A 23497-nucleotide genomic window follows, 5' to 3' on the forward strand; every position below is an offset into this window, starting at 1 on the left:
CGACGTAATCCCTGTCCTCACCTCAACGCGCATTCAAATTCGAAACTTTTTTACCCATCGAGATATTCGAACCAGCTTTCGCGTGCACTTACATCTTGTGAAAACAAATGTTATATCCAAATTTCAACTCATTCGGACCATTATTCGCTCAGATTTTGCCATTTATGCTTCTAAATATGGAAAAATCGTCATTGGGACACAATTGCTTAATTCACACATCTTAGAATCAAAGTTAACCGTGTTGCTTCTATTACACGAAGTACAACTACATGTATTTCATTCGCTCGTACCGTGCACTGTATTTCGGCTTCTTTAGGTGCGGTTTTGTTAATTTTTTCTTTTTCACGAAGGTTAGGTTAGGCCGCGTGATCGGGAAATGCCGAAAAAGAGTTTTAAATGCCCTTCGGTTTAATGGAAACGTTTGATCGTACTTGTATAACGTTAATCAGCGAGTGGAGGAGGATTGCACGATTAGCGCGTTACGTTAATTGAACAGTGCGTGATGCAGCTGCACACGGATGTGTTTATCGCCACGGCAGCGAGACCGGCACGGGTTGTAATAAACTTTTGAACCTTTCACACGACCCTAATGATCATCTTGTAACGGGAGGATCCTGAGCCGGTAGTTAGGCCAGGACCGAGGCTCGTTTTATGCCTAGTCGGAATTGGGAGTCAATTAGTTTATTGTAGCTCGTTACGTCGTTCTTCTTATTCGTGTTCTTATACGTCTTCTACTTTTTCTTCTTCTTCTTCTTCTTCTTCATGACTTACGTGAGTCGTCTCGATCCACTTCAGCCCCCTTCCAATCTCTGCAGCTTTATATGTATGGGGCATTCCATGAAATCTCGATCAAGATTCTACGTCAATGTCTTTTCAAGTTATGAAATCTCCATCTTCCAATAGGTGTCAAAAAATTTTGGTATATTTCATACGATTTTTCTCAATTTTTTTGAAACCTTTCATATCGAGGGTCTTTGTTTAGAGCTTTTAAATCATACTTCGGATACGCTGGGTCGAAAAATTTTGTAAAATATTAGGATTGAGTTTTTCGTCATGTACTTTAATCGTGATATATATATCGTTTAAATTCACATGAAAATAATCGTAAGCCGTTGTCGTTTGAATTGAACAACGTTCGAATGATTAAAAATTAGCCTGTGAGAATTAGAGACCGTAGACTAAATTTGTTAATTTAATACATCGAGGGCAAGGAGGAAAGTGAAGCGTATTATATCATTCAACCATCACGTGGAATTATAGGTATATGTACCTGTAGGTATAATATATATGCGGGGAATCCAGCGCGTAATATTTCAATCGAAAACTTCACGCCACTCTTTTCAGAATGGAACATTTACAACGGGATTTTGTTATTTATCTCATACTATAACCTTAAATTTATCTACCTCGCAGGTATTTATGGCCAATTATTAGATTTCGTCGTTTAATAGCTTGAACGTGAAGGTCGACTCGTTTTATAGATTGCTACTACAGGAATATTGTTGGTAATGTGATTTGAAGAATTTATTATAAAATTCTCTTCGTCAGAAATTCTTCACCTACGTTTATTGTTATTATTATGTTATTATTGCGCTAGGAAATACGTTTTTTTCTCTCTTCAATAAATCGTCACGACTATGATGACGTCCTCTTGATCCTCGACGTCCAGGAATATCAGACCAGAATTGAATAACCGGGTATTCCCCGCATCTATATATTGACCCGCTGAGTCGTTAGACTTCCTCCTCCTCCCCCCCCCCCCCCCCCCCCTTATTTAAAAGATGCGGGTCCGTTCTTCTCAATCACTTCGTATAGTTTAAACTTTTTCAATTTACTCGTGAGAAAAAAAAAAAAAGACAGAATTCTACATCTTTGCTGCAAAAAGTACGGCAAACATCTTTCATTTTCTCCAGTAATATTGAATCTGTGTCTCTAAAAAAAAATGTCTCCAAATCATCCCGCTGCACAGACATGGAATATAGAATATCGATTTACGGATTTGAAATTCGAACGATTCGAAAACCGACCAAACGACCGTTCGATTTTTGGGACGTTTTCTAACGGTCGCTCGAACCGACAGTCTTATTCGCTAATTTGTCGATTTAACCTCTCAAATATGAGTTTCTAACCTCTCAAATATGAAAATTGTAACATAACCGGCGATATTTTAATTTTTTTTTTTCCGGGAAATGAAATTACTTCATCGTTCGTTGACAATTTTTATACAGGCATACTCTTGCGTAGTACGAGTTACAAAAATTGATTTGTAATTTTATTACAACGTGGGCGATATAATTTATTCGTCGTACGGCGCAGGACGAAGTGTGGATTTTAAAGGTTTGCAATGCAAACTAGCGTTCCGTAAAGTCTAATAATGAATAATCAATATCGCGGTCAAAACTATAGTGACAACAATAATAACAATAATAATAGTAATAATAATAATTTGTTTCGGGCCACGCACGAACCGCGTACATCTTTAATAATGATATAATTTCTCTTTTTATTTTTCACATATCACCGATGTTAATTAGAGAAATTTTCATTGTCACCGAATTGGCAACGGCTCAAGTCATTCGACAAACGTAACGTCGTGGTTGATTGTGGGTCGCTGTATATATAAGCGTCTGGAGAGCGTTCGCTAGAGTTTTTACATACGCACCATACGTACATATATGTACAATGTAGTACAGCGTAATCTGCGTGTTTCATTGTATACAATATGACATTATGTACGTATGTTTGTATATGTAACGTATATTATGTACAATCGTCATACATCAATCTGATTTAGTACAGCGGGAGATTAACGCGTCTTTGATACGTAAAATAAATTGTTTTATCAGTGTTTCGATGCTTTCATAAACTCGGGATTTATTGCCTTATTTTATACCGTACATCTATTATTTTTTTTTTTTTTTTAACAAATATTACATTTTTTATATGTATATCGAGACCTTTAATTGTTATCCATATTTCTTAGCGTCCATCGTATAATGTCGTCGGATATTAGAAAAATTTTTTTCGATCCTTTGGGTTTTTTTTTTCTTTCTTACTCTCTCTTACTTCAATTAAATTCGTTTCGCCATGATATTATCGCTAGTATAATTTGCGAAAGTATTTTTATTGAACGGTTGTAAATTATATCATTGACCGTGTCTCGCTTACGAATTATCCAGAGTATAGAAAGTATAGCGTGAATAGTATATAATCAACAAAAGACAATGTTTCTATGTATGTTTGGATGTTTTCTTTTTTTCTATTTTTTCATTTTCGTTTCATTGAAATGAGAAATTGCAAAGATACTCGCGTATCAAAAATCACATCGTGAATAAAAGTGAGATGGCTTTTTTCAAGCTTTTCTTTTTTCAACTTTATTCAGAAGGCATGTATGTGTATAGAAATATAAGCAGTGAAGCGTAGTATAGAAGGACAATATATCGAGTCGGATATAAATCAAAATTCTTATAATTGTGAAGGAGAAAAAAATATGTCTCGAAATATCAAATATATTTCATCCCTAACTGATAGTCGAGTATTTTTACACCGCAACTAGAGTTTTATAACAAGGTTATTATTGAATTATTAATGAACTGTACAAACTGTATAAACAGTAATTTATACAATTGCGCGGTGAAAGAATATTTGACTGAACACTCGGGAATAAAATACAATATAATATATAAACACGCAAAGAAAAAAAAAAAAATTCCTTCATTTTTGAGGCAGTCTAATATATACACATAAATTTTATGGCAATTTTTTTTTTTTATCAACGATGAGAAATACCTGTTTATTTATTACTTCTTTTTTATCTGTACTAAATTTTTTTTGTACCTAATACCAGGCAAATCATTAAGAAGGGGGGGAGGGGGTTTCAGCAAGAACTGAAGGATTAACCCATAGGACGATGAATAAGTTATTTCCATTAAACTTAACGGATGTATATACGTATATTGTATATATATATATATATATGATACGATGCTGCATACTGAAAATTTTCTGTGAAACTAGCTGCTCAACGCCCAAAGAATAGGCAGCAAAGACTACATTTTGTGTATTGCTATGTGTACTAGAGACGTATTTTTGGTTGCCTATCAACGGGCGTTGAGCGATTACAAGTTTCACAGAAATCTTGTATATTAATATCATTCTGCGTTTACAAGGAAAGAAAAAAAAAACAACAAACAAAAAAACCATGCCAGACTAATCGTAAGCTCATATAGGTATAATAATTACACTTAATGGAATCCCGTCATATGCATGTATATAACGTATAACAACAACAAAAACAACAACAACGAAGAGAGTAAGATAGAGCGAAGTGAGAGTGAGAGGAAATGATAGGTTATACTCTCGTATCCAGCGACGTATAGTTGGGAGCGTAACAAGCAATTGTTAAACTCTGACTATGCAGCAGCAAAGTGTGTTGCATGGAAGTAGGTATTATACGTAGGCTTCTACACGTAGTTTCGAGTCTTTCGAAGTGTGTGGGGGTGGCCGGTGCGTTATGTAAGAGGCCTTCCCCCTCCTCATCCTGCTCTCTTCAAACCTTGAGTCCCCGGCGTGACGGGAGTCAACGTTGTCGCCGATGCTAGATAGTACGAGCATGCGACTAGCACCGTTTGCCTCGGTAGCTCGCCTGCAGATCGCGGTTTTTCACTGGACTCTCTTCTCTATCCTTATCTCTATCCTCGTCCCACCGTGTCTCCGTCTAACTCTATCCCCAGCCTCTGTGCGCACAACCACCACCGCAACTCGACGCCCGTGGAGTTACGCCCCCCGTTATTCCTCGTTTTCAAACTCAAATTCCCGCCGCCGTCGCTGCCGCTGACGCGAAGTATCCGTCGGTTTTCGTTTGTTTCAAGCGACTCGTGAATAGTTTGATCTTAGCTGTGAACCTTGTTGTTGTTGTTGTTGTTGTTGTTGTTGTTTTTGTTGTTACTTCGTCGTGACAAGAGACAATTTGATTATTTATTTTTTTTCTTGTGGAACGTAAGTTTTTGTTTCATCGAATCAGCATCGACGGTGAAGTGTGTGTGTTTGATTTTGAAAATAATAAGATTCACAGTACCCTTTATCGGTTTTTACCAGTTTTTTTTTTTTTTTTTTTTCCTTTTTGTTTGCTTGCTTTCCTTATCTTGGTGATTCTTAAACCGAACTAAAACTGTTTCGATAGTCGGTCGAACCTCCGATAATTCGGGGTTCTCGATTTGGAGACTCAGAAGTTGACATAAAGTGATAACGAGAAAGTTTGCCTCGGATTGTTTCATGTTCGTGGAATATCCGGTTTTGTGAGGATACAAGTACATGTGTGATTAATACGTAACCAGGAAGTGTTTTTATCGGAAAAGTTTGGTAGCACGTGTTGCGTCATTTAAAAATTACCAGTCATCGTCGTTCGTCATTGTTTTTACCGTCTGTCGTTTTTCCTCTTCGTCAATTAATCGTGATGAAATATTTCAACGATTGTTCCGCGCCACGTTTATCGAACGATATTTGAACCGTTTAAAAACTACTTTCTACTACTTTAGCAACGTGCTGAGAAAACGATAACATAAAAGGAAACTTTGTATGCGAAATCGAAGCGTCGGATATTTGATATTTCCGTTTATACACTGTTGAATCGTCCGACTGGTTGGTGGAAAGAAGAAAATCTCACCTAATTGTGTTTTCACGATTTTTAACGCACAGCAGAACACGACTCGAATCAACGATGAGAGTTGTTCAGCCGCGATGACATGATGCAAGCAATAACAGCGCGCCGCTCGGTATTACCAATAAGAAAATATGACGGGTGAGCTGTGTTTGCGTGCATTGTGCGAGTAGAGAGGACAAAATAGCTGAAGCTAAAAAGTAAGAGCCCGCGATACTTGGACGGAATTTATTTAAACGAATAAAAAGTGTGTGTGATTTCGGCTGTTGGTTGGGTTCAAGCTTTTGTTTTTCTATCAGTCTTGCCAATCTGGTACTTGGTGAAAACAAGGAACGACATTATCGTTCGCTCTAGAAATGAGCGTAAGAGCAACACGTGAAGTTTAACGTAACGTGCTATTATATCGTGGAATGGGTTTTCGTGATTCGTCATAAATTCTCGGTGTTTATCCTCGTCCTGGAAGTTTTATAGGGCAGAGGATAGCAGAAATGCCGGTCTTCAATATTATCGCTCGGCGTTGCAAGGTGAGTTTCTTCAACGTCATTCATCTCAATTCCATTCTTCGTTACCTGTTGTTCGTTTTTTTTTTTTCTTTTTTTTTTTTTCTTCCTCCCACTTCTCCCGTACCGCACATTTATGCTATACGTATATATACAGACGCGATTTTACCAGTTGAGCCTACAAACTTCCCAGAAACAACGATGCACACTTTTGCTAGACAAGGTGCGCGATTATGTCTGTAACCACACTGTTTGCCGAAGAGGCAATAATAATATATTTTTCACAATTTAATTTCCGGGGAATCATGCAGCGTCATTTGTATAATAACACGATGTCTGAGAGACGGGAGTGGAGGATATGAACGTAAAAGTAGAGGATGAAAGTGAGGGAGGAGAAGAAGAATAAGAAGAAAACGCATCCTAACCAAGTTTGTCCTCGTAGAGATTCTCCCCGTATAAACGAAAGTAAAACAACTTTCAAAGTATTATAACACGTCACAAAGTTCTTGATGAATCGGCGCCGTTTAATGCCTCGGTATCTCGTGTAGTAAAAACGCGCGCGGTGTGTCGTAACAACGTCAATTGTCTCGGTGATTGATAAGACAAACTAGGATGGAAGGGGAGGGTTTGGCTTATGGCTCTTCTCTATTAGTATAGCACCTATTACAAAGTTGTCCCTGAATTTTATACGATATCATACCTTTTACATCGACAGACTTCACTTCCGTGCCTCTGAATATCACGATTTTCACCAATGAAATGGATGCACTCGACTCTCGTTTATGAACCAATCATTATGCCGCAAGGATGATTGCCAATCGCGGCAATGGTCATCCGTGGAAATTGTCAGTAAGGTTACGCCGTCATGGAATTACCGCTAAAACTCACTAGGGAATTACCTTTGCATACTCGTATAGGGAAATCGGTTATTTTTATCATGCGGAAATCATTTATTCACAGCTGTGTATTATCGAGATTTGCCGCAGACATTTAAGTGAAGGAAATCGTGACAGGTTCGTGAAAATTACACAAATTTTTCGTCTCACTTCACACACCTGTGTAATATTTGAAAGCGATTCTCTGAATCACGTTCCGTGTTACTTTACTTTTCATTTTTTTGTGAGTTTACATTGAGTCTGACAGTTTTACCGGAAGGATCAATGTAAAATTACAGAATGAAAGTAGAATAACTTTGGTATGGTTCAGACGCAGTCGGTTCGAGATTTTATACTGGTGTTTAAAATAAAAGTGTGAGGAAAATTTTTTATAATTTTGATAGCTCTAACACGCCTGTACATAAACACTTTTAGAAAAGGTTTTGTAATTAAAACTTTTGAAGTGATTGGATCCTGGTGTTTTAATCCGATTCCAACGTATTTGGGTTTATTCCATTTGCCGTATAGATCTCAACAAATGGTTTGAAAATTTTTAAAAACTAGTCAATAGTTGTATGTGGATGGAATGAAAATAGCTTTGCGTAATTACGGTGCAAAAGATGTTCGTCAATGATCGAATCAGCACGTTACAGTACTTATAATTGTGCCGTAATTTCAGATTTCTTCAATATTTTTCAGACAATTTGTAGAGATCCGGTCAGCCGGCGAAATGATCCTAGAAACGGTAGAATCTGATCAAAAATACCAGAGCTTGTTCGCTTTGAGCATTATAATGACAAAACCTTTTCCCAAGTCGTTGATATCTCATCTTATGTTGTTCGAATTTGATCAGTCACGTTTCTGTTACATTGCATAGGAACGTTGATTCATTCGTGTTTGTTGGTAACGGTGACGGTAACCTCGTTGAAGATTTTTTAAACGGTTTTTTTTTTCTATTTTAGCTAACTTTTAATTCAAACGAAGTCCGGCCGATTCCTAAATCCATCCATTCATTCGTTTATTCTTTCAAAGTCGCAACACACGCTGGACTTTCCGTCGACGCGATCTAATCGGACAGACAGTTCAGCGGATTTGATTTCGGTCAATTTTCGATACTCAGGCGACGTTGAACCACGAAAGAGTTTTTTTTTCTCACAATTGGTTGCATTGGAAATTCACCCTAGAAACGGCTTCCATGTTGCATTGGCTAAGTGCGCGGTAACCGGGAGGCAGGTCAGCCAACCTGATTCAAACAGTATGTAATATCGATTTCCGGGACTTGGAGAGCATTAGAACCTTGAAATCCTCCGGTACAAAGCGGATCGAATCTCTGTTCAATGCAATTATCATCGTACAGTTTGCCCACAATAGGTGCTTTTAAATCTCCGGTATTAGAACCGATCGTTTGTTACTTATTTTTACTTTACGTAGGTTACCGGATCTCCTGTAATTCTTCGACATTTTTTTTCGCCAAGCAATTCTTAGTTGTCCAGAATTTCGACCCGTGAAAACTTCGATTTCGTATCGTGAATTGCATTTCCATTCCGTCTGCCGAACGAAATATTCGCTGTAAAATTTTCGCCACACATTTACTACGTCAAAAATCATCGGTGTATTGTACATAATGCGCATGCGCTACAATCCGAGAGCAACTGTTTGCCAGGGCTGCCAACCGTTGTGAATTTAGACGACATTTCGCCGCGATGCACGTAACCTAAAAATTATTTTTACAGTTTTCTTTAATTCACAATTCACAGAAATTAATCCGTCTATATTCGAATAAGACGAGCTAAGGTATAAACAATACTAGAAAAGGTTTGGTGATTAGAACGTTAGTTGTGCTCAATTCACAACCGTAGAAATTTTTTAGGTTAGAGACAGTTGGTCACCCTGGCAAACAGTTGCTCTCGGATTGCGGCGCGCGCGTTATAAATTTTAACGTACGTTAGGAATTGCGTGTTCAGTAATTGGGTTAGAAAAAGAAGAAAGAAAAAAGAAGAGGAAGAGAAAAAACCATGTTGAATGAATTTTTTTCTCCCCACTTCCCCATTTCCCCATTTTGTTTTTCGACTTTTCGAGGAATAGCATATCATGTACTGCACGTGTATACGTGGCATCAAAATTCATCTTAGGTACTGTAAATTTTTTTAAAACAAAAGTCGTCTCCTTGCGACTATACTTTTCGGTTTGTTATTTTTGACGCTGTAACGTTTCTGCGATCTCTAATCGTTCGACACACAAACAACGAAAGACACGCGCGATCGTTAATGATCGTTGTTACACACAGCGGTGAAATTATTATCTGCTCTAGCCTTGATTTATCTTGGCCTTGATATCGCGCCTTCTCTCTGAATCACATTTCGACAACGCGACGTATCGCGTCTCAACGTTTACTCACCTTATGTTTTTCAATACAATTTTAGAAATTGTTTGTCTATGCGACGAGTAACGCGTTTAAACACGTCGTTGTTTGATCGAATTACGGAATTGCAGATTCGCGTCACGGTTTTGCAGATTTAAGTTACTCGCGTCGCGTTTCGAACGTCGTATGTAATGATAAAATTAAAGAGTTTCTCCTGTGCATCTATTATCCTTACTTAATGTATGCACGCGAACAGACCTGATAAATTTTACCGTCATTTTCCACCTTTTTAGCCCAATCGCAAAAAGTGAAGACCAAAAAAAAAAAAAAAAAAAAAATTAAAGCCTTGAAGTGTGCGAATAGAAATAAACATAGAAGTGCGTCAGAATCCTCTGGATAAATTTTTTTTCATTAATTTTGTCAATTTTTCTTCACCATCATGTCTCGATGTTTAAAGTCGTTCTTTCAAATTCGTTCGGTGATCGGGTTTATCGGTACTTCCAGTAAAAGTCTACATGTTTTTTTTTTTTTGTTTATCTTATTTTTTTTTTTTTGATGCACGATTCGTGCGCAACAAGTGTATGCTGTATATATATATATACGGATGTTACAATATTTCCCGTTTTTAAACGTGTGAAAAGCATGTGCGGGCACAATGTTGAGACATGTGTGACCCAGTATCGAAATAACAGGCGTATGGATGAAAGAGAATTAACACGCACGTAAGTTAATCGAGGTGGAGAACAAAGCGGGTTGGATGTACGTATGAAAACGGTTAAAATTGAAGGGCCGAATTATACGCGAATTTGATATTTTAATAACAATGATATGAGAATGTATTATTACAGTTATTATGGACAATTACACGTGAATGGAAATAAGGTGTTCAACAGTTCGTAAGCCGCAATAAACGTATTTTTAAATGTCGCTATCAATTAGGGGCTTCATATTGTTTATAGTTTGATTTTCAATCAGGGAAAAGGATTACGATTCATTGACGCGTGAAGTTGGGGAATATTTTTGACGATTTTCAGGCAGCCGGAATGTTTTTTACATTAAATCTAGGTTTTGTTGCAGAATGAAAAAGTATGAGTCATTTCACGTCAAATTAGCGGCACATGTACATCACCGCTTTTGATTCTGATCATTTTTTAGTTCGATGTTCCTACGAACCAAAATGTGTCTCGGAAATTTTTTCACATTTATTTCAACCGTTGGCGAAATTTATCGCAAAATCGCAAAAACCGATTACGGGGACGCCATTTTTTAAATGAAAAAAAAAAAAAAAAAAGAAAGAAAAATTCACACCGATTCTATGATTCAACACACTGTAATGGGATCTTAATATTTACTATTTTTTTCACCCGTGATTTTACTTTTCCACGTTGGAATTGTTTTTGGATTTTTATTTCTTATACGCCTCGATACATACAGATTGCGGAATAACATTACTTTCATGATTCCGTGATCTGTTTGGATCGGGGAATAGAAAAAAAAAAACACAACCTTCAATTCCGGACACGAAAAACTGAAAATTTTGCTAGAGAAATAGTAAATATTGAGTTTCCATTATCACGTGGTGCTTGAAAATCACATTTCGAATGATAGAATCTGTGTGAATTTGTTCGGATTTAAAAATAATGACGTCATCGGAATCGGTTTTTGATTTTTATTTATTTTTTTTTTTGCAAATTTCACAGTTAGCCAAAAAAATCTCTAGAAAATTCCCAGACCTTTTTGGATCTGTGGGAACATCGCACGATAATTTGATTAAAATCAAAGTGGGTGAGGTACATGGGCTGCTAATTTGACGTGGAATGCCCTATATATATATATATATATATAGCTACTTATCGTATTACTTTTTGAATATCGCAACGTCGTCCCTAATTATCGTCAGTATGCGACAATAGATTTTGTAACGAGGGGTCGAAAACCCGAATTGAATTCAAATATCTCGATTATTTATAAACATTTAAATTTATTTTCAAATCGATCTTTTTTTTAAATTCTCAGAAACTGTATTTTCTATTCCATACGTTTCAACACCGAGCCAACCACGATGAACCGATTTTTTCCATTCGTTTTTTTTTTTCCCAGAACTTTCAATTTTTATGCGAACTTAAAACACGAGTTGAACGTTGTAAAAATTCCCGAAAAATTCTCAAAAACTTCTATTCTCCACTCAGAACAGAGCGGTTTTTGTCCAATTCTTTTTTTTTTCTTTTCATCGACTTCGCAATGAAACCGGTCTAGAAATGTTCCAAGTAAAAAGTTGAAGTTCCGAGAATTGTTTTGGGAATTTTTTAAAACATTTAAACAACGCTTTAGTCGATCAAAACATCGAAAGTGATAATAAAATACATGTATCAATTGAACAGTATCGTATAATAATGTTCTCATCGTGTTGTTTCGAGCTTGTTCTTAATCTTCATCTTCCTTTCCGTAGAATTCGCGCCTATCAAATCCCACTCCGTTATTTTTCAAACGGGACTATTATAAATACCCGCAGTACGGCAGGCTGATACGGCCGGGGATCCTTATCGTCGTAACTTCATACTTGTTGCAATAATTACTTCTCGGTAACCTCACACAAACACCGAGACAGAAACCGTGAATGCGATATTTTTATCTCCGGTTGTATTTCGCGTCGCGCGCAACTTGTTTGAAATTTTTTCTTCTACTTTTTTTTTTTTCCACCTTTCGCTTCCCTGTTTTACGCGATTTGACCCAATTCTGTTCTCACCTTCGTATTCCTAAATTTTAATTTCATCCTCCTCTTTAAAGAATTATATTTGAAAAAAAAAAAAAAAAAAAAAACTTGCCAATCTTATACAGTCAATAAATCGGTGAGTTTTCTACGAAATTGTTGCGTTCGTTGAAAATTTTCGTACATATTTCTTTGAGGTTTGGATTTGAACAATTTCAAGCCAATTTTAACTGAGCTTGATTGAGAATAATATCGTTCTCGTTTCGTATAATTGGTAGAAATTTTTCCTGCAAAATTTATATATTCCTGCAAATTATACACGGCTTGTCTCTATCGTTGGAATTACATGAGAATGTGGTATGCGGTTAAACAAGGCCTTGATATCAAATTATCGCCTTGGTATATTTGTTTTTTATTTTTTATTTTTTTCTTGAAAAAAGTCCGGAACTGTGATATTTTTGGGTTTGTGGTTTAAAAAAAAACAAAAAAAAAAAAAAAAAAGAGATCGCGAGCGATTGCAAAATAATTGCAACTGAACATTTTTCTCGGTCAATTAAAGTGTTTTGAGTTTTTACTTACTTTTGAAAATAATTGTCTGTAAGAGTATATAATTCAACGTTCAACGTTGAGTCATTCAAACTTTGTTAGAAATCGACGAGCGCAGCACACGTTTCACTCGCAATTGGTAATTACTATTATTTCAAACTACTCATTACGATAGCCGGAGGTGAGTGTTGATACACACCCTCGTACCTGAAAATCGTGCCGCGGCCATCGTCTCGTTAATTCTGCAGGAAAGTTTAAACGAGCGGCTGCAGTTGTTACACCCTCTGTATAATTATTTTCACGATATATGTGTAATCTCGAAGATTCAGATCGCGTGAGTTGCACAAAATATCGTAGCTACACTCTCTCGATTGTTATTTAATCGCTTATTTTTCTCTTAACGGATCGTATTGCGGGTTGTTTCCTTTATTTTTATTCAAATTTCCCGCCTAATTATCAAAACTCTTTACGCATACTCGCCTACGTTGTTGATTCGAAACTGATTGCTAGATGCGGAGGATGATTTTATCGCGTCTCTATTCACTTCTCACCTTCTCCGTATTCGACATTTAATTCAATTTACACGTTGTGTAACGAGGAATTAAAACTTGCGCGAATAAGACTCGCGAAAAGTTTAATCGGCGATATTTCCGCTCAGGGATTATCGGGCAATGCTTTTCTATTTCTGTCTTAAACTTGTCGCAAACATTTTCAAACTACCGCGATCGTAATGAAAATACTAAATTTTTGAATTTCGCGGGTTAATCGAGCGCGCGCGCGCGGTTCTTTTGAATCGGAAACACGAACGAACGAAAATTATACAAAATTTTAAATGTATTCTGATTTCGCGCGAGACTGACTCGTAAAGATTTTGTGTTTTTTTTTTTTCTTCCTTCACTGGTTTACTTATCTTTACGACCAGATGAAAATAAGCTTCAAGTATAGCGCAATTGTCAGGATTTGTGCTCGTATCCGAGCACAAAGCAGTTAGCCATTATATTCTTTACGTAATAATCTTTTACGTAAAGGCAATCGCGTCTACTTCGCAAGACTAATTTATTGCAGAAGTTTTATATATCTATATATCTATATCTATATATACATATATATGTGCATGTGTACGCATAGCTGGTGTATATAATAGCGTGTTGCAGGTATTAAATACATGTGAAACGATCGAAATTGAAGGTTGGCAAATCTTGTTCTCTGTCTCGGTGGAAATGATCGTTGATTTTGGTAAACGTATAAATGTTGTTGTAATTGAGCTGAAATAATATGATATTCAACCAACATCCTGTGTTTTCTGTACACGTAGAACAATTATTAACACGGAATTGATCGTTTAACTATCGGGCAAATTTTGTTCTGTCCGTTATTTTAAACACCGAGCAAATGAAAAGAGGGCAGCATTTTTTTTTTTTCCTTATAAAATCTCTGGACATTATACACGTATATTTATACACGATATTCGATGTCAGTTTCAAGCGATTAGCGAAGCCGAAGACGAAATTATCATCAAATCTTGAACGAAATTGCACCAGTTTGATTATTATTTTACATTTGAATACGAATGACATATTTTATTTATGGTGAAATCTTACTTTTATATTTACGTGCCGTACGAAAAAATGATTTTAAGCGATTATCGAAGTTTTATTCAACTTCAATTCGCTCGGAATTTTCAAATCTTTTTTGTTCTGCAATTTCTTTTTTCTCCCCTCTGCGCGTTTTACGTTTCGCGCAGTGTGTGACGTATGAATTTTTTTTTTTGTCAACATTCAGGTATGGCAAAATAGTTTTTGGCACAACCACCACCACCGTCACCGCAAAAATAAGAATAACAACGACAAGAACTTGTAAATACAATGTATCATAAATAGTGGGCAGATTGGAGAGGGAGAAGGGGAAAAAATAAATAAAATAACGATCGTCGGATATCTTTTTAAATGTCAATAATACGGAGATACGGAGATCATACGTGCATGCATTACATGCAGTATGAAGTATACTTATAAGTGATGATCGGATCGGTAGATAGACAGACAGATGGATTAACAGTCGGACGTATTTATTATTATATAAATATTGATAATACGACGTCGCGGAAATGAGTTGCAGAAAATTGAATGAAAACGATAAACTCAAAAACTTTGCTAGGTTTCGAAAATTTAACCTACAGAGATACTTTCAAGCGTTTGACAATTTTTTTTTTTTTTTTTTTTAAACAATGCGGCATATTGTTTAACGGATTGAGAGTGAATTCTATAGTTGTGGTTATTACACCGAATTGCCCTTGAATATTTTTACTCCATCGTCATAACCGGAAGACTATTATTGTTCTGAGTAGAAAATAAAAACGAATTTTTTTATTTGGAGTAATGGAACAGATTTAAAGTTGGCGGTAACCGGAGAAAATGATGGTATAAGAAAATTATAATAACGCTAAATAGTTCCTGGTGCTGAATTTTCTCTTTAGCAATGTTAGAAACGATATTTTTACACAGTAATTATTGCAACGATGGTAAATTTACTGGAATTTTTTTTGACAACGATAAATTGTAACGAATGAAAAATTTTCGCAGCGCGTCGACGCGTTTCGATACGTATTTATATTTTTATTGCAGACTTGATAATATTGGCTCGATTCGATATTAGATATCGTTTCTTTCTTCTTTTTTTTTTTTTTCCTCTTTTTTTACCTTCTCCATCTTATTGTTTCAGGCGGAGGATTTGCTGGACGATATTCTCTCATTTGAGACCGGCACTTTAGGTGATGGACTAAAAGACAGCCAATCTGGAAGTTTGTCAAGCTTACCAGATCTTCAAATAAAACCAGAACCGCTTCTTCTTACAGACGCTGAAATCCATGCCTTGGCCAAGGACAGACAGAAGAAAGACAACCACAATATGAGTGAGTAATTAAACTATGATGAAAAATTATCGTGCGTCGATCATGGTGAAAAAACGAATTTTGAAAAAAAAAAAAAAAAAACAAACAAACAAGAAAAACACTCGACGCAAACGTAAATTCTCCATTCGACCGAATTTCATTCGAAATAAATGAAATGACAAAACGTTGATACTATTTTTAATTATTATTATTATTATTATTATTATTATTATTATTATTATTATTATTATTATTATTATTACCACAACTATCGTCGGTATTTGATTATAAATAAAAGCATATTGATAGTTTTTTTTTTTTTTTTCTCAATCCAGCTGCGGCAATAAAAATATTTCCTACTCGCGATTAACGCCAGATAAGAGAGAGACAGAGAGAGAGAGAGAGAGAGAGAGAGAGAGAGAGAAAGAAAGAGAACGAGGTTTCATTTATAAAAAATTCTGTGACTTGGTTTCTTGAGTGGGGGCGTAAAAAGAAAAAAAAAAAAAAAAAAGACAACAAAATAAATAAATTTGATTTAATAAAGCATAAATCTACGGAGATATTTGCACTGACATTTTATACGCGACAAAACTTGTTCCAGCTATCTTGAGATATTCTCTCTCTCTGTCTCTCTCTCTCTCTCTCTCTCTCTCTCTCTCTCTTTCTCTCTCTCTCTCTCTGTCTCTCTTTCTCCCTCTCCGTCGAGTGGTTTGAAACAAATATTTGCACTCTCGGCCCAACGTTCATTCGTCGAGAGGCGAAGCGACGCAACGCAACGCGACAATCGCTCTAAATTTCTAGTGTTACGACGCGGTGACGTCACGCCGCGTTAGCTAAATAACGTATTTTCATTGAAATCATGTTTGTATAATTTATGTAACGCGCTGCATACACTTTTATCTGATATCTGCGACCCGGTGCTGCAGGTGATTACCGAACCGTGACAAGACGCTGAGCGACATTTATTTTTTTTTATTTTTTTTTTTTGGCCCACTTTTCACGATCACGTTTAATACATGTATATATATATATATACTAGCAGCCCATCCCGGCTTCGCACGGGCATATAATAATATTAAGTAATAATATAAATGTTATTTTTCTAGAAACTCACTATAAACATTGTGTATTTTCTTTTATTATATTATTATATGCCCGTGCGAAGCCGGGATGGGTTGCTAGTTATGCTGTTAAAATGTAGCTTATATGACACGTTCGTAGATTTACCATAGCAGCGCCATCTATTGATTACTTACTCAACCCAGTCGAAAGGTATCGACATCTGTTAGAATCATTCGGAGTTAACAGATAATTGTGACTGTCAAATAATAACAGACAAATAATTAGCAATATATTATAATTGCGACTATAATTTGAGATTTAAACTATCCTATCTCTCAAGTTGGATCGAACTGCACATGGTGTGCGTATTTTATTATAATCGGTTAAGTGGTTTAGGAGTCCATTGAGGACAAACATCGTGACACGAGATTTATATATATTAAGATTTCTTTTATTATATTATTATATGCCCGTGCGAAGCCGGGATGGGTTGCTAGTTATGCTGTTAAAATGTAGCTTATATGACACGTTCGTAGATTTACCATAGCAGCGCCATCTATTGATTACTTACTCAACCCAGTCGAAAGGTATCGACATCTGTTAGAATCATTCGGAGTTAACAGATAATTGTGACTGTCAAATAATAACAGACAAATAATTAGCAATATATTATAATTGCGACTATAATTTGAGATTTAAACTATCCTATCTCTCAAGTTGGATCGAACTGCACATGGTGTGCGTATTTTATTATAATCGGTTAAGTGGTTTAGGAGTCCATTGAGGACAAACATCGTGACACGAGATTTATATATATTAAGATATATATATATATATATATATATATATATTGCTATATATGCGCATGTATTTGTACGCACGTGTATAGAAACCTGTAATATGCAGGCCGAAGAAAGGAATTTGCGAATCCAGTTTATAAAGACACGGAGCATGATGTGTAGAAAGATTCGAAAACGAATAAGAAAACAACTTTCGGGTGTTTTTTTTCAATCCCCGATTATTCACGGCAATTCTTTGATTTGTCAATTACGTTTGGTTGGTCGGTTATTGAGTCGTCGACCTTTTTTTTCAAAATTTATCAATCGAGACAACGATGCTTAAAAGTTTGTAATCGTTCCGATTTGATCGTGAGTTTTTTTTTTTTTTTTTTCTCTCTTACCTCTTGCTCTTGGAATGAAAGTACAAGGAAGGAGAACAAATCGTTTTAACATTTCGGTTTTGAGTTGGTGCAATTTTTGTTTTTTTTTCTTTTCTTTTTTTTTTTTTATACTCAGGAACCGAAACGACGACTTCTCAAAGCTTGCAATCAATTTGATTCGATGAAATTTTTTTTTTTCTCCTCACTTATTTTCGAGTACACGCGCGAGGGAGTGGAATAAATTGTATGACATTTTGGACAATCGATTGTTATTGATAATATAGTTATGTAACGGCGTTTTAACACGCGTATGCATGTATGTCAAAACGTACGTTGGAATCGTGCACGGCATGAGAGAAAAGAGGATGATCAGGTTTGTATTGCTTTGCGGCATAAATACTCAAAATGACACAATCTAATCTGGATATATACGATATATATCCAGAAATTAATTCCACCTGTCTTCATTCGTATATTCGATCGTTAAATACAACGTGTGATTTATCTATTTTTCAAATCAAAATGTTCAGCCTTGATCAATAATAGAAAAGGTTGAAGAAAAAAAGGCACCGCGATGATACACGGAACTCTTTCTTTTTTTTTTTTTAAATTATTTTTTATAACATATACCGGTAAAATTTTCCGAAATAATCAATCCGTCAAATCGATTGTAATACTTCAACTGTTCTTAAATCGTCTGTCAATACCTTGCGTACCGACATTTGTCATCGACCTTAATTGTTTATTATCTAAGCGCATGTTTCGTAAATAATCCCCCCCCCCCCCCCACCCTCCCCCCATTTCGTTATCGCGCGTGTCTCTTAAATTTTTCATCACCGACAATAATCTTCGGTATTTTTTATTTTTTAATCATTTTTGTTCGTATTTTTGAGGTTAATTAATTATTAATAATTGAAATTAATCAAATAAATGCAGAGTAAAACTGTTGCTGCAGCTTAGAGTCGGGTTGGATGTGATACGTTGATGGAGAAAAAAAGAAAAAAAAAGGAACGTGGTCGATTACATTTATCAGCGAGACGCAGTCGGCAGTCGGTCCAACCCTTTTGATGATCGATGATCAATCGTCGTACTTAAATACTTACGTATGTTTCAGTCGAGCGTCGGAGAAGATTCAACATCAACGATAGGATAAAAGAGCTTGGAACACTGTTGCCAAAAACTAACGATCCGTAAGTATGACAAGTTTTTCGAATTTAAGATGAGGTAAATTTTTCATAGGGTTCAGATGGGTTTGAATATTTGAGGTGAAAAATTGACACGCGTTACGATATTAAGTTTAGTCTACGTTCTTCTTTGGTTCAGGCACAGTAAGTGACGGCATCCATAAGTGAGCGGCCTCAGTTAGGTTTGGTTTATTTTCACCGAACGAAAGAATTTTACCCGCGGTCGTTTGTTAAGGACGTAGAAACAAAGATCCGTGACAAATTAGCAAATGCATATAATGTACCTAATTGCGTTGCAAAATCGAAGATAGAAGGACGAAACGTCGAAACGTTCGGCGGAGGTAAAAACTGTTTCTTACACTCTGGTATGTAAAATTGAAAGCAAATAAAGACAGCAAACATCTTCACTAGTCGACCCGGCATCCCAAATTTGTTGTTTGCATGTATGGACACACACCTCTAGTTTTCTCTGATATTTTCCACGGTCAAGAGTGTCTTGTAAAGTACGTTCAATTAGTACGAGTCTTTGATTAAGAGTTGCTTGAAAGAAAACTCGTTGTATTCAACGTCATCCGTATTATATTTATATATAGTTTAGTTTGGGTGGCTCTTGTTGTTAGACGCGAATTTTCTCTCGAAATCATTATTACTCGTTTGGTGTAAAAGTGAACTTTTCAAAACGTCACTTCTAACGTACGTAGTTCGATAATTTTTCAATTCCCGTCTCCGATCAATTAACACACGCGTCGTACCTTGAATTATGTTTGTTACCACGTGAGAATTCAGAGAGAGAGAGAGAGAGAGAGAGAGAGTTTGATTTTTTTCCATTTAAAATAAAAAGTACTCGTTGTAAACACTCGGGTTCTTATATTACATACGAAACACGATCGCTGTAGGCCAAGTGTAAGGTATGAGAAGATCCGTGGTACATTTTGTACCCTGTGAATGTAAAGGTACGCGTTAATGGTTTTTTTGAAAGGTGAAACAGTTCGCCGAGTCAGCCGAATGTATAATATTGTATTAGTTGTAATGCAACTTCACACTTTTTAAAGTGGTGATAATAATACAAGGCAACTGCGACACTAAAGCCTTGAGTAAATATGACACAGATAACTTACGGCTGGCTGCTACTATTCTCGTTGCGTTAGAAGTCTGTGATTCTTAAACGGCTGACTGAGTCGTTCGTCACTTACGTTCGTTTATTGCATTATATTAGCCGCCGCTTTGTCTTTGCTTGTAGTTTCACTTGGTGGCGGACAGGCCATTCGTTTTGCTTTGACTGGTACTTTCGGTTTGCGATCGTGTCGAAACTGCGTTGAGAGAAAAATTAGCAAACCAGGTCAATTTCTCGAGGAAATTTTTTTAAAAGTCGGAAGGCTCTCGTTATTATTTGTGACGAAGATATTTCGAACTTGCCGAACGCCAACAAAAAATCGTCTTTTTCGAACAGTCAGGGAACTACGATGATTTTCATTGAAAAGAGAGGACGAACGAAAGTAGGAACGTAATAACTATCTTGTATTTATCTCTTGGAAAAATGCTGCGCTGATGTAAGACGCTGTCGAATCGTAGCGTTCTAAAATAAGGTAATTATAACGATCGGGGTACAGCTGAAATTAGTAAAAAACTTCTCGATGTACTTTTTATTAAAAATCAATCTAGCGGGGAAAAAAAATTTGAACATTTCTATTGTTTGTTTGTAAATATGTTCTGATTTGCATGTGAGAATAACTGAAACGATGCCTGCTGAAAATGGAGATTGGTGTGTGTTTAAAGTGTTGAAACAAACGTAAATCTAACGTGCTAACGACACTGTTTTTTTTTTCTTTACATTTTGCGTCGCAGGTACTACGAAATCGTCCGAGACGTCAGACCGAACAAAGGTACGATATTAAAATCGTCGGTGGAATACATAAAGTTATTGAAGAACGAGTTGACGAGGATGAAGCAGAGCGAGGTGAGGCATAAACAGCTCGAAAATCAAAATAGGAGGTTGTTGCTACGCGTTCAGGAACTGGAACTTCAGGCAAAGTCCCACGGGCTTCCTGTATCGGAGTTTAACTGGCCCTCAACTTCGGCCACCGTGCTCAACACATACCTCAAAAACAAACCCGAGCAACGGAAGGTACGCATATCGGCAATATTATATTTTGTACATTGTACAGAGACGAAACGGTGAAGAGCGCTACCGACTGCGCATGCGCAAGATAATCGAATTCTATTGGCCGGCGAGATCGTACCGCGGCCATTTTCTCGTCCGTGACGCAGGGGTGCCAACTTACTCGAAACGGGGCGCGAGATGCAACGAACTCTTTCGCGTAAAGTGGCGAATCGGAATTATCTTCTTACGGTGACTCGTAGCAGTCGTCGGTTGTCATAATCTGGAAAACCCGGAATTGTCAGGGGATTTTCAATTTGGTCATGGAAAAAATTGAAGATATCAGTTTTCCGTCATTGGGAATTAGAAATGATTTTTCGAGATAACAAGTTGACTTTTTTTCGTTCGGATAAATTGGATTAAACTGACTGAATATCTTTGAACCATCGCGCAAGTAATTAATTTGCGCAATTCGCATCATATCTCCAGGTGGAGTTTTAACACAACGGTGGGTTTGATTGTAACGCGTACATATACTTTCTGGCGCAGTAATTTGTGCATTTGCATGTTTGCGCTCGCTGATGGATCATTTTTATTTCTTTTCTTTTACGTAACATAACGTAACGTAATCTAACGTAACGTACGCCGAGCACGTTATGTCAGAAACACATCTGTACACTTTTATGTATAATGTACTTTATGTACAGAGATGTATGTGTATGCAGGTACTTACGTACAATACAACCCGTCTCTGAATACTCGTTGCATCTTCATAAGATATGTGGCAAGATACGGTCTTGATGCATTATCAAAGCTGCGAAATTACGTATCAAGTGTTAACTTTGTTTTACGATTGTTATTATTCGTAATACGTACGTACGCGTATGCGTATTCCATTTTATCATATATGTATATAGATGACGTCGTTAACGGAACTTTAATATTCTCGTCATGCACAAACAGAGACGTGAGTTTCACTTTTGTAATTCTACAGGCACCCCGGTAACGGTATAACCAGTATATGTACTGTGCGGATAAACAGTCACGTCGTAATTGTTCTCTTTTGAGGAGCTCAATTTTTTGGATTCACGATAAAAGAGAAAACACCTTGCGACGTGACCGAGGATTCAGAATTTCCGAAATTTATGTTAGTTTACCGATCATTGGCAATTTTTTATTACACTTATCTGTGTAAAAATTATTTTCGTGACAGAATGTAAAATTTGCTACAGTAGGACCTAGATTGTTCAAATTAATTGGGACCGAACCTAGTTCGGATAATCAAAAGTCGGACAACCGAAACGCCATTCTTATCTTAGGGTATAGTGATATACAATACAAACTTAGATCGACAAACAGTCTGTATTAAACATCTAAATACATATCGAATCTCTTTCAAACACCGAACGCGTATTTTAATACTTTGATTTTATATAATCGTCTATTGTCAATTGACGAACGGCTGCTTCACGTGTTTTACCGAGGAACAGTGTATATTTCGCATCAAAAATGTAGATTTTGAGCTGACGTTCGGATAACTGAGTATTGGGATAAATGGAGTCATGGTTCGTGAAATCAAGGTTCGGATCATTAAGATTCTACTGTAAATTTATCGCACTGATTCTTTGAATTGACCAACGGCAAAATTTGCGAACTTACGATAGATCATTCTGTTTTATCGACGTAGGCTGCGGCCGGTAATACGAGAAACGTGAAAGTGTTAGATTTCCGTTTCTGCAACCCTTGTTCAATGCTGCAGTAATAACGGTTGAAAATCTCCGTCGCCGAATTACCGACCATTCGATCAATCTAGATATATGTCGGTAAAACAGAATGATCGAGTAGCGAAAAACGTGTGTCCGCGTACATTCGAAATCTGTAATCAACGGGATTGTTCTTTCTCGCTGTGGGATCGCCTAAATTTTCTACTCAATTAATAGATACTGACTTTGAAAATTGTCCTGAATGAAATTCCTCACCAGCGCCCAATTGCCTGTTAAAAAATTGTCCGTTATTTTTACACGAGCGCCCCTCCTTTTTATTTTTTAATTGCAATTAATTTGACCAATTTTGCGTTTCAAAGAGCCGTGGAAACAACCGAATATTAATCAATATTCGCGTACAGTCGTACGGCAATACTCTCGTACAGTCGACCATTTCTGACGCAAATATAAATGTATTTATTTATTCAATGAAGGGTAGGTACTGTTTTCAAGCCCAGGTTCCGCGCAACGAAGCGCGAGTGTATGCACGAAACGTTGACGCTTGCATCAACATTCTTCTTCGATTCAATTACAATAGAAATTGCCATTTGTATCGTTGAAAAACTCATGGAAGTAAACACAAAAAAAAAAAAAAACAAAAAAGTTTCACGACAAAAGCTTTCTCTCTCTTTTTTCCTCCCCCCCCCCCCCCCCCCCCCTTTATTCTTCCTGTGAATAAATGTGTTTGG

General features: G+C 36.6%; 1 protein-coding gene across 7 annotated transcripts in view; it reads left to right on the forward strand.

Moving 5' to 3' along the window:
- LOC124304737 (microphthalmia-associated transcription factor) overlaps window positions 1-23497 on the forward strand; it is a 62090-nt gene that overhangs the window by 31340 nt on the left and 7253 nt on the right. For 4 of the 7 annotated variants that reach the window (XM_046763331.1, XM_046763332.1, XM_046763330.1 and 1 more), the window contains 3 exons: window positions 15374-15563; window positions 18878-18953; window positions 20793-21084. In XM_046763331.1, coding sequence (XP_046619287.1) covers window positions 15374-15563; window positions 18878-18953; window positions 20793-21084 — 558 coding nt within the window. The remainder of the gene's footprint in view (window positions 1-15373; window positions 15564-18877; window positions 18954-20792; window positions 21085-23497) is intronic. The other 3 variants (XM_046763333.1, XM_046763328.1, XM_046763329.1) reach the window with 2 other exon arrangements.

Source organism: Neodiprion virginianus, chromosome 5 (genome assembly GCF_021901495.1).
Source record: "Neodiprion virginianus isolate iyNeoVirg1 chromosome 5, iyNeoVirg1.1, whole genome shotgun sequence".
In the NCBI taxonomy this organism is placed as follows: domain Eukaryota; kingdom Metazoa; phylum Arthropoda; class Insecta; order Hymenoptera; family Diprionidae; genus Neodiprion; species Neodiprion virginianus.